General features: G+C 43.7%; 2 protein-coding genes across 2 annotated transcripts in view; one reads left to right on the forward strand and one right to left on the reverse strand.

The window, feature by feature from the left end:
* The first annotated feature begins 3715 nt into the window (after window positions 1–3715).
* On the forward strand, window positions 3716–12941 carry LOC119804317 (L-amino-acid oxidase-like). The gene is made up of 6 exons (XM_038315773.1): window positions 3716–5922; window positions 6281–6393; window positions 7186–7387; window positions 8660–8728; window positions 8940–9076; window positions 9332–12941. The coding sequence occupies exons 1-6, from the start codon at window positions 5728–5730 to the stop codon at window positions 10125–10127; spliced, it is 1512 nt and encodes a 503-aa protein (XP_038171701.1). The 5' UTR covers window positions 3716–5727; the 3' UTR covers window positions 10128–12941.
* LOC119804318 (fibronectin type III domain containing protein 3C1-like) overlaps window positions 12281–18692 on the reverse strand; it is a 67863-nt gene continuing 61451 nt past the window's right edge. The window contains 1 exon segment of the mRNA XM_042054332.1: window positions 12281–12303. Within this exon segment, the coding sequence (XP_041910266.1) occupies window positions 12281–12303 (23 nt within the window).

The following is an 18692-nucleotide window of genomic DNA, read 5'->3' on the forward strand; positions in this document are numbered from 1 at the left end:
AAGGCTGGTTCAACATACAAAAATCTATCAATGTAATCCATCATATAAATAAACTGAAGGAAAAAACAATATGATCATCTCATTAGATGCTGAAAAAGCATTTGACAAAATTCAACACCCCTTTATGATAAAGGTCTTGGAGAGATTAGGGATACAAGGGTCATTCCTAAATATAATAAAGGCTATTTACAGCAAGCCGACAGCTAACATCAAATTAAACGGAGAGAAACTCAAGGCCATCCCACTAAATTCAGGAACACGACAATGCCATCCACTCTCTCCTTATCTCTTCAATATAGTGCTTGAAGTTCTAGCAATAGCAATAAGACAACATAAGGGGATCAAGGGGATTCGAATTGGAAAGGAAAAAGTTAAACTTTCGTTATTTGCAGATGATATGATAGTGTACATAAGCGACCCCAAAGACTCCACCAAAGAACTCCTACAGCTGACAAACTTCTTCAGTAACGTGGCAGGATACAAGTTCAACGACAAAACATCAGTCACCCTCCTATACACAAAAAGTAAGGAAGCACAGAGGGAAATCAGAAAAGTATCACCTCTCACGATAGCCACAAATAGCATAAAATATCTTGGGGTAACTCTAACCAAGGAAGTGAAGGATTTATTTGACAAGAACTTTAAGTCTTTGAAGAAAGAAATTAAAGAGGATACCAGAAAAATGGAAGGATCTCCCTTGCTTGTGGATTGGGAGGATCAACATAGTAAAAATGGCAATTCTACCAAAAGCAATCTATAGATTCAATGCAGTACCCATCAAGGTTCCATCAAAATTCTTCACAGATCTTGAGAGGACAATAATCAACCTAATATGGAAAAACAAGAAACCAAGGATAGCCAAAACAATCTTATACAATAAAGGAACTTCTGGAGGCATTGCCATCCCTGATTTCAAACTCTATTACAGAGCTACAGTACTGAAAACAGCTTGCTATTGGCATAAAAACAGAGAAGTCGACCAATGGAATCGAATAGAAGACCCAGATCTTAACCCAGAAACCTATGAACACCTGATTTTTGTTAAAGGAGCTAAAAGTACACCATGGAAGAAAGAAAGCATCTTCAACAAATGGTGGTGGCATAACTGGATGTCAACCTGTAGAAGAATGAAAGTAGATCCATATCTATCACCATGCACAAAACTCAAGTCCAAATGGATTAAAGACCTCAATATTAATCTGAACACACTGAACCTGTTAGAGGAGAAAGTGGGAAGTACTCTACAACATATGGGCACAGGAGACTGCTTCTTACATATAACCCCAGCAGCACAGACATTAAGGGCAACATTGAATAAATGGGGCCTCTTGAAGCTGAGCAGCTTTTGTAAAGCAAAGGACACTGTCACTAAGACAAAAAGGCAGCCTACTGACTGGGAAAAGATCTTCACCAACCCTGCAACAGACAAAGGTCTGATCTCTAAAATATATAAGGAACTGAAGAGACTAGACTTTAAAATGCTAATGAACCCAATTAAAAAATGGGGCACTGAACTGAACAGAGAATTCTCAACAGAAGAAGTTCAAATGGCCAAAAGACACTTAAGGTCATGCTCAACCTCCTTAGCCATCAGGGAAATGCAAATCAAAACAACTTTGAGATATCATCTTACACCTGTCAGAATGGCTAAAATCCAAAACACCAATGATAACCTTTGCTGGAGAGGTTGTGGGGTAAGGGGTACACTCATCCTTTGCTGGTGGGAATGCAAACTTGTGCAACCACTTTGGAAAGCAGTGTGGCAGTTTCTCAGGAAATTCGGGATCAACCTACCCCAGGATCCAGCAATTCCACTACTGGGAATATACCCAAGAGATGCCCAATCATACTACAAAAGCATCTGCTCAACTATGTTCATAGCAGCATTATTTGTAATAGCCAGATCCTGGAAACAACCTAGATGCCCTTCAGTGGAAGAATGGATGAAGAAACTGTGGACTATATACATGTTAGAATACTACTCAGCGGTAAAAAACAATGACATCTTGAATTTTGCATGCAAATGGATGGAAATAGAAAACACTATTCTGAGTGAGGTAACCCAGACCCAAAAAGATGAACATGGGATGTATTCACTCATAATCGGTTTCTAGCCATAATTAAAGGTCATCAAGCCTATAATTCGGGATCCTTGAGAAGATAATAAGAAGGTGAACCCAAAAAAAAGATATAGTAATCCTCCTGGATATTGGAAGTAGACACGATCGCCAGGCAAAAATTGCGAACTTGAGGGTGGGGCGAGACGGGGTCAAGGGAAGATGAGGAGAGAAAAGCGTGAAGGGGAGAATGGGGGGAGCTCGGAGGAATGGGATGCTTGGGATACAGGAAGGGTGGATATGGGAGCAGGGAAGCATATATCTTAATTAAGGGAGCCATCTGAGGGTTGTCAAGAGACTTGACCCTAGAGGGGTTCCCAGGTTTCCAGGGAGACGCCCCCAGCTAGTTCCTTAGGCAGCTGAGGAGAGGGAGCCTAAAAAGGCCAGTTCCTATAGCCATACTGATGAATTTCTTGCATATCACCATAGAACCTCCACCTGGCGATAGATGAAGAAAATGACTGAGCCCCACATTGGAGCACTGGACTGAGCTCCCAAGGTCCTGATGAGGAGCAGAAGGAGAGAGAACATGAGAAAGAAAGTCAGGACCGTGAGGGGTGCGTTCACCCATGTAGACGGTGGGACAGAACTAACGGGAGATCACTAACTCCAGTTGGATTGGGACTGATGGAACATGAGACCAAACCAGACTCTCTGAATGTGGCCGACGGTGGAGGCTGACTGAGAAGCCAAGGACAAAGGCGCTGAGCTTTGACTCTTCTGCATGGACAGGCTCTGTGGGAGCCTTCTCAGCTTGGTTGATCACCTTCCTGGACCTGGGGGGAGTTGGGAGGACCTTGGTCTTAACATAGAGTAGGGAACCCCTATGGCTCCTTGGCCTGAAGAGGGAGGGAGGAGGGTATGGGTGGAGGGGAGGGGAGGGAAGGGGGAGGAAGAGGGGAGGAGATGGAAAATTTTAAAGATAAAAAAATAAACCAAAAAAAAATGCTGGGTGGTAGTGGTACACACCTTTAATCCCAACACTTGTGGAACAGGGGCAGATCTCTGAGTTTGAGGCTAGCCTAGTCTATAGAGTGAATTCCAAAGCAGTCAAGACTATACAAGGAAACTGTCTTGAAAAACAAGGCAAAAATAATAATAATAAACTTAAAATCAAATTCTTAGGAAGAAAGTATTGTTAGCCTGTGTCTCAAATAAGAAAACCCAAGCCAGGATAGGTATCAGTTATGTATCCCAAGTCACATAACTCTGCCAGGACAAATCAGGACTCAAACCCAGTTCTGTCAATTCTATTGTTACTGTCCTTATCCTGTACTACTCCTGATGCCAGTCTTGGGCCCTGGATACTGTGTGCCCTATCTACCCCCACTTCTGCCCTCTCCCAAGCCCCATGCTGCTGGTTGCGTTCAGACTTTCTGTTCATTTCCCTTGCCAGCCAGTCTGTGAACAAAAGCTAATCTTGGTAGAACAGCTACCTGGCTTCATTCCTTATGGGAAGGAAGTCCATTGCCAGAGAAGTACACTGTGTCTAAGGAAGCCCTGCAGGTCCTAGGGGAAAGGACAGAAAATGTTCTCTTCTGCAAATGGGTCAGGCCAGAGACTCCTGCCTACCTGTCTACTTACCAGGGACCCTTAGAAGGAGGGGGGACAAGAAAAGCATGATCCTTGCACAGGAGCTCACGCCAGATCCCTATTTCAAACAAACATCAGAACAAAGGGTCATAGCAGTGGGAAAGCAGGCACTCTGTAGTGGGAGTAGTCAGAGCTCTGGTTTGTGCCGTAAGTTCATAGACCCATGTCTAACCCCTTCCCAAGGCAATACAGCAAGTTTAGAACGGTCTACCTACTCCCGTTCCCCTTCTGATCCAGGAGGGCTGGGCTGGGAGATGGGGCTTTTCCTAGGAGAGAAGATTGTGGAAGGTGAGATGAAGAAGATGAGGGGAGGGTGGTGTCAGTTATCATTGTCATCTCACCTGACAGGTCAGGCCTTAGTGCAGGGCTGCCTTCCTTGGTTGAGTCAGTCAGGCCAGAGGCGGGCTGGTGAGATACGGGTCAAATATTGCCAGAGTGGTGCTGTTCCTTCATAAAGAGAGGATGTGCTGCTCAGAGCTCAGCAAGAGTTTCAGGACCATGGTCAAGATGAGTGGTAAGTGGGGACCTCCTCCAGGTCTGGGAAAGACTGAGCAAAGAAGTGTTAGACACTGAGATAGGCATAGGTGCTGGAGGGGAGAGGGACATGGGTCAACGGGTGGGGCAAAGGTCTCAGCAAAGGGTCATATAAGAATAAAGAGAGTAAGAACTGAGACAGGGATTCAGCTTCACCAGGACCTGAGGATGGATCAGGGGCTTGAAAATGAGTTTAATGGAGAGGGATTTGGAGGATGGGTCTAAGGGTTGGGTCCATTCAAATGAAAGGATGGAGGGGCCAAGAAACAAATCCTCAGGAGAAACTGTAAGGGCTGGAGACTGGATAAGAAGGTTAAGGTAGATCTGTGGGGTGGGGAGAGGGATGAAGGCTTAGGGGTTCTCTCCCTTGGGCTTGTTGATGTCTCTCCTCTTTTCTAGTGAGCTGTCCCAGCAGAAGGCTGTCTGGGTGTTGGGGAGGGTCTAATGGACCTCCTTAGCTAGTGACCCCTAAAAATCTTCTTCCTTTGAGGAGCTTTAGTTGCCTTGACATTGCAAAGACCAAACACACAGGGGGCTCTCAAAACTCAGCTTTTGGGGGAAGCTCAGAGTTACAGTCCTTGCTTGGTCCACTTAAGAGCAGGCGAAACTGAGGAAAGCACATAGCCCTTCGTGTCAGACAAGACTGGCTAACTGTGAAAGAGGAAATTAAGTCGCTCAAGCCTTGCTACAAGGCGTTCACCAACTATCTGAGTGATGAGTTCTAGCCTTGATATCACACTAAATACCTGGGAGGCCTGGAGAAAACATAGGGACCATCTGTTTCCCGTAGTTCACTTCTCACTCCCCACTCAGGGACCTGAGCCTTCCTCCCTTGCACACTCACCTTCTCACATGTACACACACACACCCCTCTCTCCCTCTCACTTGCTTGCTCACTCTCTTCCCCACACAGCTTCACCTCCAGACCTCACATAAGCACCCACCTTCTTGGACATCTCATCCTCCTCACTCACTCTCAAATCCAGCCCAACTCACACTCCAGTTAGTGTGTCTCACTTTCCCGTGGATTCATACACACTCAGAACAACCACACCGTTCCACAAACACATCCGTCACGTACAGCCATGAACTCTGCAGTCATACAAAGAACAGACTACAACCACCCTCCTACCCACAAACTGACAGTTATACATGACCACAGTCCTTTACACACTCATAGGTAAGCACAACATCACACTCCCCATCAGGAGCAGATACACATATAGTCAGCTATGAACCTCCCACACCCACGAGTTTCCTGTATGCAAGCTGTGTTCACAATCACACATTAATCAGACAAATAACACTACGGTTCACAATGCCCTGCACAACACAATTGCCTTCATATAGATGTAATGCCAAATATCTGGATCTCCAGCCACACACTTGTCAGGCCCTGCCCTCACCTTACTGCCCTTCACCCGCTCCCACAGTAAACTAATCCTGGATAAACAGGTCCCAGAGCCTGGGTTCCAGAAAGACCATGCTCTTGTTTTCTCTGCCCCCAGGAATCTTTATTTTGGGGATCCTGCTATCCATCTCCAACTGCCTTGCCTTCTATGAGGACCTTTTCAGGTGCTTCCAGGGCCCTGATTACGAGAACTTCCTCCTCATAGCCCAGAATGGGCTCCATGCCTCCCCACTGCCCAAGAGTGTGGTGGTAATAGGAGCTGGCTTAGCATAAGGTAAGAAGATCTTGAAAGGTCTTGATCATAAGCCTCCAATTTGCCTCCTTGGGGAGAAAAGGAGTGAGTGGCCTGACAGGGAATGAGGCACAACTGCAGGTGCCTACCAGTCTCTGAACGCCCCCTTCCCCAGCCCTTAATCATTGTCAACTGCCATTCATGTCCTTATGGAGCAAAGAATGAAGACTATGCAAGGAAATCACTCAGGACACTTGGAGCAAATAGCCCCAGTAAGGTTATCCTGCATGTTCATGGCTTCAAGTCAGAGCCTACAGCTATTTGGAGGTGATAAGTGGGGTGGGAAGAAAGAACAGCACTCCTAAGAATGACAGCAGCTTCTCTGAATTCCAGGTCACCATCTTGGAGGCCAGTAACCACATCGGAGGTCGGGTGGTCACAGTCAGAAACAAGACGGAAGGCTGGTACTTCGAACTAGGACCAATGCGAATCCCAGAAAGCCACAAGTAAGTCCTGTACAAACGAAGGAGCAAAGGGGTATAGTGGGAATGAGGGGGAAGGCAGGAGGGACCCTGCTGCCATCATGTCTAAGATCTTTCAGACTCACTGTGGCATGTGATATAACCCAATAAGTCAGGGCTGATACTCAACTCCCACGTCAGAGAGAAGACTGAGGTCACAGAAAGCCGTGGTCACAGGAAGTGGTAGATCCCAAACAGACAATTACAGTCATTGCTGCCAACTCATTAAATTGCAGCTTGTAAATATGGGGAGTTTCATATTTGTGAGTTACAGCAAAGCAAGCTGAGAAATTATAACACGTTACTATTAATATATACCATTTGTTGAGCACGAACTTTGCTCTAGACCCTATCTCCGCAGACATTTCTCTTTTTTCCTGTTTGCCTTTAATATAAATTGAACCCACGCTCACCCTTCAAACCACTGAAAACACAAACAACTGCATCAGTCCAAAGTAGGAGTCATTAGATACGGCCTCAAATTTACCTAGAATTGCATGGTGGGATCTCAAATGCTGCCTGAAACAAAAGACATCTGTCTATACTTTTGAATACTATTAGCTGAGATTTCCTAAACAGCCTTAATTCAATGAACTTCTCACCCTCCCCAGCCTTGGGAAGTGGGGAGCTAATCCCCACAACATTAAATGAGATTACAATTGAACAAGTAATTAGTTTGAGCTTCCTAGGCACAAGTTTACCCTAATTATAACAGAATAGTTTCTAATAAGGGACCAGTTGGAACAAGGATGTTATTATGCCTGTCTCTGTTTCAAGGCTAACCCACACCTATGTCAAGAAGTTTGGCCTAAAGCTGAATAAGTTCATCCAGTATGATAACAACACCTGGTACCTATTCAATGGACAGCGTTATCGTGCCTGGGAAGTCGAAGCTAACCCAGAGATCTCGGGCTATTCCACAGACCCCACAGAGAAGAACAAAACTGCCCAAAACCTCTTCGACCAAGCAGTCATTAAGGTACCTGCTGCCTTCCCCAGCTGGGATCAACTAGAAAAGGGATGGTGCCTAAGGTCACACAGCAAATCAGTACTTGGATTCAGATCACCTGACTCCACCCAACATTCTTATGATTGGTCCTCCTGCCTTATCACATCTGTTAGTGATGTCACCACCCTCATCTCCACCCTCAACCCTTCTCCTCTGTCTTTGAGCAAACTAGGAAACAGGACTTGGTCAGCAGCAGTGTAAGAAAGGGGCAACTAGATTAGGCAGCCCTCGGTAGTGAATCAGCAGTCATCCTAGATGACAGTGCAAGTCTTTACCTTAAAGCGTCTGTGCCTGGGTGTCTTTGTCTGTGCGTACGCATGTGCCTGTGCATGTGTATATGTATGTACATGTTTAGGTAAACGTGGGTGCATGTACATATTTGTGTTGAAGCCAGTGGTCAACATCAGCTGTTTTCTTCAATTGCTTCCCACCTTATATTATTTTATTTTACTTTTGGCAGAGTTTTTCACTGAACAAAGCTTACTAATTCTGCTAGAATGGCTGACTAGCAAGCCCCAGGGATCCTGCTGTTTCTACCTTCACAGAGCTGGCATTAGTCATGTGATACCACACCATGATTTTTTAAAAATTTGATGCACATTGGTGTTTGGCCCGGATGTATGTCTGTGTGAGGGTGTCAGGTCCCCTGGAACTGGAGTTACAGACAGGTGTGAGCTGCTATGTGTGTGCTGGGAATTGAACCCAAGTCCTCTGAAAGAACACCCAGCACTCTTAACCACTGAGCCATCTCTCCAGTTCCAACACACCCTACTTTTATATGGATACTGGGGAATAGAGCTCAAGTCCTCAGTCTTGTACAGCAAGTGTTCTACCAACTGAATATTCACCTTAAATTTTCATCTTGAACGGGTCTTTTGTTTCAAGTCAGGTGTGGTAGTACAAGCTTTTAATCCCAGGACTTGGGAGATAGAAGCAGGAGGATCTAGAATCGAAGAGCAGCCTCAGGTATACAATGAGTTTGAAGCCAGCCTAGGCTGTGTAAGACCCTGTCTCAACAAAAGCACGAGTGTCTTTAAATGAAGGGACAGAGCAGCATCCAGGAGTTCTCGGAATGGCCCTTTCCTGGCTTTTTCCAGCCTCTCCAAGAGACATCCCAAGAACCTGGTCTCTAATCTAAAAGCGTGTGAAGCATCTGTCGCCCTGTGACCTTGCCGACAGCAGCCTAGATGTCCTGGTCACCTGGAAGCCCAGCTTGATGAATATCTCTCCTCCTTTCTGCAGATCAAACAAGATGTGAAGACATTTAACTGCAGCCAACTGATGTCCCTTTATGACTCTTATTCTACCAAGGTAAGTGAAACAAGAGGCTCAAGGAGATGGAGGTGGAGTGATGGACTCTGTGCTCAGTCAAGGCCCTGGGGCAGTGTCCTGTCTACAGAATACCTTCTTCCTACTGCCAAAACCTTTGTATCCCTCAAGCCCCCATCTAACCCTACTAAAGCTTCCCTACATACTAGATCCTCTAACCCATCCTTGCATCTATGCTGCCCCCTCCACACAGGCTTATCTGGTGAAGGAAGGAAAGCTGAGCAAAGGAGCAATCAAGATGATCGGGGATTTGTTGAACGAGGACCCTGGATACCACAAGTCCCTCCTGGAGTCCCTAAGGAGTCCTAATACCTTTTCCAGAACTGATGAGTAAGGCTGATTTGGGGTCAGGAAGAACCCAGTCCCCAGCACTGGTTTATTGGCTATTTACCATATGGGGGCACTCAAGTAACAATGCCTGCATGACACAGGGCTGTATATTCATGAAGGTGATGTGTATAAAGTGTCTCACACAAGAGAGCAGGGGGATACTTTCTTCCCTTTTCAGACCAGAGGAATGGCCGGGACTGGGATACATGACCTGGCAGTGTCTCCAGTCTCATCATCCCCTCTCCATCCCTGCAGATTTTCAGAGATCACTGGTAGCTTTGACCAACTCCCCAATGGCTTCAATGCTAGTCTGAAGTCTGGCACCATCCGTTTGAGATCCAGAGTAGAAGCAGTGGTGAGGAACAGGTCAAAGGTTGAAGTTTTATACCGCACCAATGAGCCTATCTTCCCACTGCGCAAACTCACTGCTGACTATGTCATCAACTCAGCCTCCGCCAAGGCCACACGCCTCATCACCTTCCAGCCACCCCTGTCTCCAGACAAAGCACATGCCCTGCGCTCCGTGCATTATACCAGTGCCACCAAGGTGGTTTTTGTGTGCAACGAATGCTTCTGGGAACAGGATGGCATCCAGGGAGGCAACTCTATCACAGACCGGCCCTCACGCTACATTATCTATCCCAGCCACAGCCTGCCAGGTGGCAAGGGCATGCTGCTGGCCTCTTACACTGTGGGCGATGATTCTTTCTTCTTCGCTGCCATGAAGCCTGACCAGGTGGTGAATATTATCCTGGATGATCTGGCTGCCGTGCATCACATACCCAAGGAGGAGCTAAAGCACATGTGCCCAAAAGCAACAGTCAAGCACTGGGGGTCTCTAGACCCCCTCACCATTGGTGCATTTGCTGAGTTCACACCCTACCAATTTGTGGACTATTTGAAGCAGCTCTCCCAGCCAGAGGGTCGCATCCACTTTGCTGGAGAGCATACCGACCTGCCCCACGGCTGGATAGACACTGCCATCAAGTCTGGCCTCCGGGCTGCCAAGGACATTCAGGCCATGGTGGATGAGGAGGTTACTCAGGGATAGATGCCTCCCTAGAGGCCTTTTACCAACAATTGGGGTGTTTTCCCCCCAAAAAAGTCTGCAGGGGAGTCTGGAAGAGGAGACTGGAAGATGAAAGGAGGCAGAAACCCAGGAGAGAGGTCATCGCTGGTCTCTTGTTGCAAGCAGGAGCGAGCTGGGAAGCTGGCAAGAGACATTGCACCTTTCCTGTCTTGCTCTCTGCCTAGCTCTCTACAGGAAACAACAGAGCTGGGGTGCATGGGGGCACGGGTGGGAGTCAAGGCTGGAGAATCTCAGAATCATCCTTTAGCTTGAAGGAAATTGTCTCCTTCTGCAAAACAATAACAAACAAAGAAAAGAAAAGCTTCTGCACCTGGCTTGTGTCACTTAAAACTAGAAGTTCCTAAACAAGCAGAGAAACCCCAAGGTACTGGCACACTGATGGGCACACTGACACTCGCGCTTACACCCACCATACTTGCAAATTCCATCATTCAGCCAAAGGCCTCTCATTTTGGCCCAATGTGGGTGGAAAAGGAGGGGGCCTTCTTAACGGCTTCTTTTCTGCTGTGTGTTAGTGGGATCTCAGCTACCCTGAGAGACTCTCTCCCCCTCACCAGCCAGACCCCCTACCCATAGCAACCACAGTTAGCACACAGTCCTGAGGGGACCCCATGCTCATTACAATTCCCTCTCCACTCATCCCCTCACCAAAACCCACCTGTCTTTACCAAACCAGCCTATGTTGTCATCCTTCCTCAAACATTCTGTCAACCCCTCCCCAACTCCAAGGTCCTCTCTCTTCTGAGCCACAATTCTTCTCTTCTAGAATGCCAAATGAACCGAAGACCTTACTGAGATTGTGTCCCCAGCCAGATTGGAAGACCCCCTAAGGGCTGAGATTACATATTTTATGGTGTGTGTATGGTGTTTCGCGCGCGTTCGCGCGCACGCCTTGCACACATGCTATTTCCTTTAGCGTGCCAATACTTACTAAATAAGTCATACACCTGGCACCATATCATACCTGGCTGAGAAGCAGAAACACAGAGAGTATGAAACTGAAAATCAACCCCCTTCTGCCTGCCTCACTATGTGGTCAGAGATCAATTCCCAAAACCGACTCAATTTTTGTTGCAAATTTTTAGAAACTAAGAGTTATTCCTTGGTCTTGGGGAATCGACTAAGTTAAAAGGAATGGTAAACTGAGTCACAAGCACTCCTCATTTGACAGACTCTGGAGGACCCAGGAGGAAGCATGATGACGTGCTGGCTGGGGTTTTGTGGAGGACTAGCATAAGATATGGGAGGAAGGAGGAGGGAAAGAAAATTCACGTTTTCTACTGCAACATGGCCCATTGTTAAATCTAGATGTCTCTTCTTTGAATAGCCAACTATCACTGACAGTCAGGACATTTTTAGTTCCAAGTGACAGAAATCAAACTGGGGCTTTCAGGTGTGTGTATCCCTTGTTCAGAAGTCCAGGATGAAGTTGCTTTTATCAGAGTTACTAGGCTTTAGACTGAAAAAATGGTGTTAAGGACCCACAGTCTACATCATAGTGGACCCTACCCTCTTCTCTGTTACAGACACACACACCTGTGCTATGACATATACAAAGACTCAAAAGAATGGGCTCTCCAGCAGTGCAAACAATAAGACACACACTTGGTTAAGTTGTTACTGCAAGCAAGCCAGGTACTCTTTGGGACCTGGAAATACACTCGACCACCATTGCCAGGGTTAAGCTGCTGTACCTGGAGATAGGAATCTGCACGGGGGAACTCTCTAAGGGGTATCTTGGTGACATTAAACAGTCACCCTTCCCTTGGAGGTTAACCCAGGGTGAGCTTAAACTGACCCCTTTTACAACTGTTAGGGTTGGAAGTGGAGCTTATTGTTTGATTAGTTCCAATCCCAGCATAATATAGGGATTTGGAGTCTAGGCATAGCCAGCAGTTTCTATCTGGGTCTGGCTAAGAATGGTAAAGAAACAATACCCTCCATATAAGATACCAAATTCCAAGGGACTGGCTTCTGCTGCTCCTTGGCTTTTAGCCTCAAGGTTACTGAGGGAGTTCCTGGGCAAATTTGAGTTTTAGGGCTTACATTTACCACCTTGGAGGGATCGTATCTCAGGATGCTAAGTTGGGGCTGGTTTCAGGCCAATGGGCCATTTAACCCAATGGGCCAGGTGACCCTAGGAGCAATGACAGTAAAACATATTCATAGCACACACATGGGAATCCTACAATCAGTGTTTAAAATTGGTCACCCCCACATTGTGAATGTCATATATTGGGGACCATCCTTGACAAAAACACCACTTGCCAGGTTAGGGGCACTGGGATTAGAAATGTAAGTAAAGAGTATGAAGATGTTAAAATAATAAAGCAGAAACCATAGAATAGTACCAGGAAAAGTTCCAATGAATAATGAAATCACCCACGTTTAATTTCCAATTGTTTAAAATACCCTGACCCCAAGAGGTAGGAATAAGATAAAAACTGAATTAAGATGATACAAGGAAATGAAAAGACTAGTTGAAGGTCACAGGCTACATTAACAGTTAAACATTCTGTTGCTAGGGACAAACAAGTCACGCTCACCAACCCTAGACCAAACATTCTGTAGGCAAAACCACTTCCTGGGTGGAATCCAAAGTTATCTGCTTAAAGGAACTGGAGCTTAGTTGGATTCTCAGACTTTTGTTTGGAGTAAAAACATATCTACTTCTCTATACTGGAAATACAAGGTGTGGATATTAGCCACACCTGTTGACAATCACCTTGAGAGAGATCTGAACTCTCTGATCTAAATCTAAGTGGAGAGCTCCGATTAGATCAGCCCCACCACCTCGGTGGGTGGGAGCACCCCTTGCAGTTCTGACTTCCTTGCTCATGTTCTCCCACCTTCTGCTCCTCATTTGGACCTTGGGTGCTTAATCCGGTGCACCAATGTGTGGCTCTGTCTCTATTTCCATCCATCGCCAGATGAAGGTTCTATGGTGATATGCAAGATATTCATCAGTATGACTATAGGATCTGGCCTTTTCTGGCTCCCTCTCCTTAGCTGCCCAAGGAAACTAGCTGGGGGCATCTCCCTGGATACCTGGGAAACCCCTCTAGAGTCAAGTCTCTTGCCAACCTTAAAATGGCTCCCTTAATTAAGATATATACTTCCCTGCTCCCATATCCACCCTTCCTATATCCCAACCATCCCATTCCCCACAGCTCTCCCCATCCTCCCCTTCACACTTTTTCTCCTCCCCCATCTCCCTTACCCCCATCCTACCCCGCCCCCAAGTTCTCAATTTTTGCCCGGCAATCTTGACTACTTCCAATATCCAGGAGGATAACTATATGTTTTTGCTTTTGGTTTCACCTTCTTATTATCTTCTCTAGGATCACGAATTATAGGCTCGATGTTCTTTATTTATGGCTAGAAACCAATTATGAGTGAGTACATCCCATGTTCATCCTTTTGGGTCTGGGTTACCAGCTGGGACTGGACTGAAAAAGCACGGGATAAAACCGGACTCCCTGAACATGGCGGACAATGAGTGGCTGCTGAGAAGCCAAGGACAATAGCACTGGATTTGGATCCTACTACACATACTGGCTTTGGGGGGGGGGAATAGCCTGTTTGGATGCTAACCTTCCTCGACTTGGATGGAGGGAGGAGGAACTTGGACTTTCCACAGGGCAGGGAACCCTTACTGCTCTTCGGACAGGAGAGAGAGGGGGAGTGGAGGGGGAGGGAGAAAGGAAGTGGGAGGCAGGGAGGAGGCAGAAATTTTTAATAAAAAAATAAATAAATCTAGGTGGAACCTTCGTTTGAGGTAGACGTAGCCAATAACCTTGAAGGAATAGTGATAGTTCCAACTCTTTGACCTTTGGTCAAGTGGAAAGAGGGTCAAAATTTTGGGCCTCCACAGGACCACACACCCTGTCAGGTAGTTCAAAACATCCCCCTTTAGTATGTATTCACCCCATCAGTTCTGTTCCTTAGAGAACTCTAACTAGTACACAAAGTATTAATCAGAAGATAAACCAACTGCTGAAAACATTATTTTGAACAAAAGAGAACACAAAAGTTTGGTAGATACTTTTTATTTCTTCATATGGATGTTAACTGGACATGTAGAAGTGATTTTTATCATTTTCATTCAAATGAAATTACAAACACTGCTGTTATGTCATAGTCTCAAAATTTTTGGAAAAAAATTGACTTGAAAATTTAAGGCTGGAAATAGTTTTCAACAAAATGTCTTGGTTTTGCATAACAATAACATGTTTCATTGCTTGATGAATTGATGGAATTAATCTATTTCCTCAAAAATTTTCTTCTACTGCTACATTAAAAATTCTTAAATATTAAGGTGAGTTTTTTCCTACAAATAAATTGTTTTAAGTATGAATGACGATTATCTAAAGTTTTCTAAATTTGATGTAAGTGTGCTTTGCAATTCCTAAAGAGTAGACTAGTTGATCAGGAAATACTGATTGCAATATAACACAAAATGGCAATAAGTGCAAATCTTATCAGAAGGGGTATAATTACTCAATTTTCTTTTAATGCTTTCATCGTCCTTAACTCTTCTTTTCCTCCATGCTCTTACTGTGCCTGGACTGGATGTTTACAAGTTGAAAAAAAGGGAGCTAGAGCTATATGGCCCCCAGAGCTCTTGCATGCCATCAGAATTTTTATATTGGCGTCCAGCACAGACCTTGAAGAAATATCTTGAATTTGACATGTAGTTGGAAAAGCAAAATGTAGTATTCGGTCCTTTATAAATCTAAAGGAAAAGGGATCAAATGAAAATCATAGTTTCCTTTCCAATTAAACTATATTGTATAATTTCTTTTACAGCAATAAAACAAAAATTCATTACTTTTATGACCATGTTCACAACAAAAGTATAATATTAATGAGTGTTTCTAATGTTCTGAAGGGATTCAGTATTGATTATGATAATTTTGTTCAATAAAGCACGAAAAAACATACAACTGTTCATTTTAATTACATGATGCAAGGACTTGAATCATTGTGGCTAGTGGAATCAAGAAATACTAAACAATTCAATGATGATGATCTAACTAAATGAATAAGTTAGTTTATGTACACAATGTTAGAGATGAGAAGAAACTTAAGATAAGATTTAGTTACTTTAAACATCTTTAAAAATAATATACTCCCTGCCAAAAGCTTTATCCTCACCTGGACATAGAACTACATTTGTTATTTTGAGACACATTTTCCCTGTTGTAGCCCTGGTTGACCTGGAACTCGATCGTAGACCAGGTTGATCTAGAACTCAGGGATCAGCCTGCCTCTGCCTCCCAAGTGCTGGTATTAAAGATGTGTGCCCTTCCCCCAGCATACTTTTTTTTCAAGAATACAAGACCTTGTAGAGCCCAGGATACCCTCAGATTTGCTATGTAACCAAAGAGATACCTTCATCCTCCTGTGTTTACCCGTCAAGTGCTGAGGCTACACTCAGTGCTATCGTGCCTGGAAGAATATTAAAGACTAAATGTGAAAGAATATACCTGTTTCAGCTTTTTTCCCAGTGATGACTTGAAGTGTGTAAATAATGGGATCACCTTTAATTGGCGCCAAGGAATCCCATTTGATCTCACAAATGTTGCTTTTCAAGCGCATGTAATATAGGGGCTGGAAAAAGAAATTACATTTTAGAAATTTTCTATTTTTTCTAAATGAATGCTGAATACATCAAAATGACTCAAACCACGCAATTGTTACAAGCACATGTAGACCTAATATGAGAAACATGTAATCATATTTAAAAATATATTTATCTATTTTGAGAGATGCTTTCCTTAAGTAGCTGTGACTTGGCCTGGAACTTGCTACGGAAGATTAGACTACACTAGTGCTAGCATTAAAGGTGTAACATTACCACACCAGCAAAAACAATATTATTAGCAAAATTACTTTTGTTTATACTATCAGGCATCATATTGTAGCAAAAAACTTAATGACATTATCAATTAACAATGCATGTTTATATTTTTCTATTCATTTTTTATAGATTTTAATTTTGCTTTTTCCATCTACAATAATCTGCATTGTGTTTTATGGTATGTTTTACATTTAGAAATATTTTCATATGGATAAGTAATTTTATTCTAGGGGTTCAGTAACTGTCTGAGGGTCAGAAAAGGAAGACTCTTTATTTTGTGTTCTAAGTCTCTACATTTTAAGAAAATGGGGCTTAAACATATAGGGACATTAGTCAGGAAAGGAAGAAAGCATTATTGTCATCTAGGCACAATTAATTTAATTTCAGTGTGTTTCAGTTAGCATTCCACTGGAGAAGAATGATTTCATATTAGTGATTGAACTTGGGAACTAGAGAGATGGCTCAACAATTAAGGGCATGGGCTTCTCTTCAAGAGGACCCAGGTTCAATCCCAGCAACTACAGGCAGCTCACAACTATCTGTTATTCCAGTTTCAGGAATCTGACACTCTCACACAGGCATACATACAAGCAAAACACCAAGTCACATAAAATAAATAAAATTAATAGTGATTGAACTCTTATGGAAAGATTGAAATCAACCAAACATCACAACTGGGAGGAGGAAAAAATAATCCTCAAGACCTGAGGTTCTGGGATCTGCCAACTTGAACTCATGGATAGTGGAGTCATAGCACTTAACTTCTGATTGTAACATGTGCGAGACCTTAGGACTACTGACTCCGAAGTCCATAGTTCTGGGAAAGTCTGTAAATGTACTAACTTTGTTTTTTGGCTTCTATAGTTCTACTTCTAGCTGACTATTCTTGTTAACTGAAGTATGTCAACCCACTACATGGTTTTTGTACTTAAAAGCCCACCCTAAGAAAGGCTCGGTGCTACAGTAAGATCCCAAACACCTAGTATAGTTTCGGGTCTGAATAGTTTTCATAATAGACCATTTAAGAAAATATAATGTGTAGCAATGAATGGATATGACAATGTGGGGAGCACACCATTATGGAAAACAGGAGTCTGTGTTTTGCTGCATATTGGCATGGGCACCAGTGTGTGTTCTGGGTGCTCACAGAGGTCTGACAGGGAATTGGATTCCATGGAACTGGAGTTGTGGATTTTTGTGAACCACTAAGTGGATCCTGGAACATAACCTGGGTCCTATGCAAGAGCAACCAGTGCTCTTAACCTTTGAGGCCTCTCTTCAGCTCCATGTCTTACTCTTAAAATTTACAGTGCTTGAATTAGATGATCTCTAAGATATTTGAACAATACTGACTATCAGAGTCATACTAATCCTTAAAAATATTTTTTTATTTCTTTTGAGACAGAGCTTCTGTTTGTAAGAGCACTGGCAATCCTAGAACTCACTATGTAGATCAGGGTGGTTTGAACTCTGAGACCTGCATGCTTCTGCCTCAAAGTTCTGGGATTAAATTTGTGTGTGTCACCAGCACCAGGCTTAATGTCTTGATAAATCTTTTAATTGCTACTTAAATACACAATTAAGCACTATGTTTTTGGTATTCTATCAGTAAACTTGAAAAATTACCACTGTTACTTTTTAAAATTTAATTTAAATTTTAAATTATTTATTTATTTTATGTGTGTGGATGACATACATGTATGTGTCTGCACTACGTGTGCACTTCCACGTGTACACGTGGAAGCCAGAAGAGGGCAATGGATCTTGGAGCTGTAGTTAGAGTTGGTTGTGAGCTGCCATGAAGGCACTGGGAATTGACCTGTGTCCTCTAGAAGAGCATCCAGTGCTCATATCTACTGGGATATGTCTCTAGCCCCAAAATTTCATTTCAATTAATTTTTTTTGTTTCTTGAGACAGTGTTTCTCTGTATAGGTTTAGATTTAGTCCTAAAACTTGCAATGATGGGCCAGGCTGAACTTTAAACTCACAGAGAGTCACATGCCTCGGCCGCCCTGAATGCTGGTACTAAAGGTGTGCACCACTACTGCTCTGCTGTTGTTTTTATAATTTATTCATTATTATTTTATGTGCATTTGTGTTTAGTCTGCAGGTATACAACGTGAGGGAACTAGATCCTCTGGAACGAAGTTACAGACAGTTGTGAGCTGTCACGTAGGTACTGAGAATTGAACCCAGGTGCTCAGCAAGTGGAGCCAAAGCTCTTAACCTCTAAACTCTCTCTTTAGCCCCTTAATTTAATTTTTAAATCTGCAAAGAAAGTAAGAGGTTTCCTTATGGCGTTTTCATACATTTTAAGTTTGTTTTGGTTCCCATCAGCTGTGCATCTCAGTTTCCTGCTCTGTCTTACTACTTGTACTCCTCACCCTCCTGAATCCCCTTCTACTTTAATGTCATATGTGTTTTATGCCCTTTCTACCCCTTTCCTTAGAGTCTTCCCCAGTCTTATGATTTCTACTTTCCTTACCTCTACCCATACTGACTCTCACCTAAATACATTTATATAAAATTTAGAAGTCAGAATTTTCAGGAGAGAGTGCATGTGGCATTTGTCCTTCTGAGCCTTGCTGCCTGTCTTAGCATTTTCTAATTACTGCTTATATATATGTGTGCTGAGGAAGCTCTAAGAAAATGTTCAGCGTCT

This window comes from Arvicola amphibius, chromosome X (genome assembly GCF_903992535.2).
Source record: "Arvicola amphibius chromosome X, mArvAmp1.2, whole genome shotgun sequence".
Lineage (NCBI taxonomy): Eukaryota > Metazoa > Chordata > Mammalia > Rodentia > Cricetidae > Arvicola > Arvicola amphibius.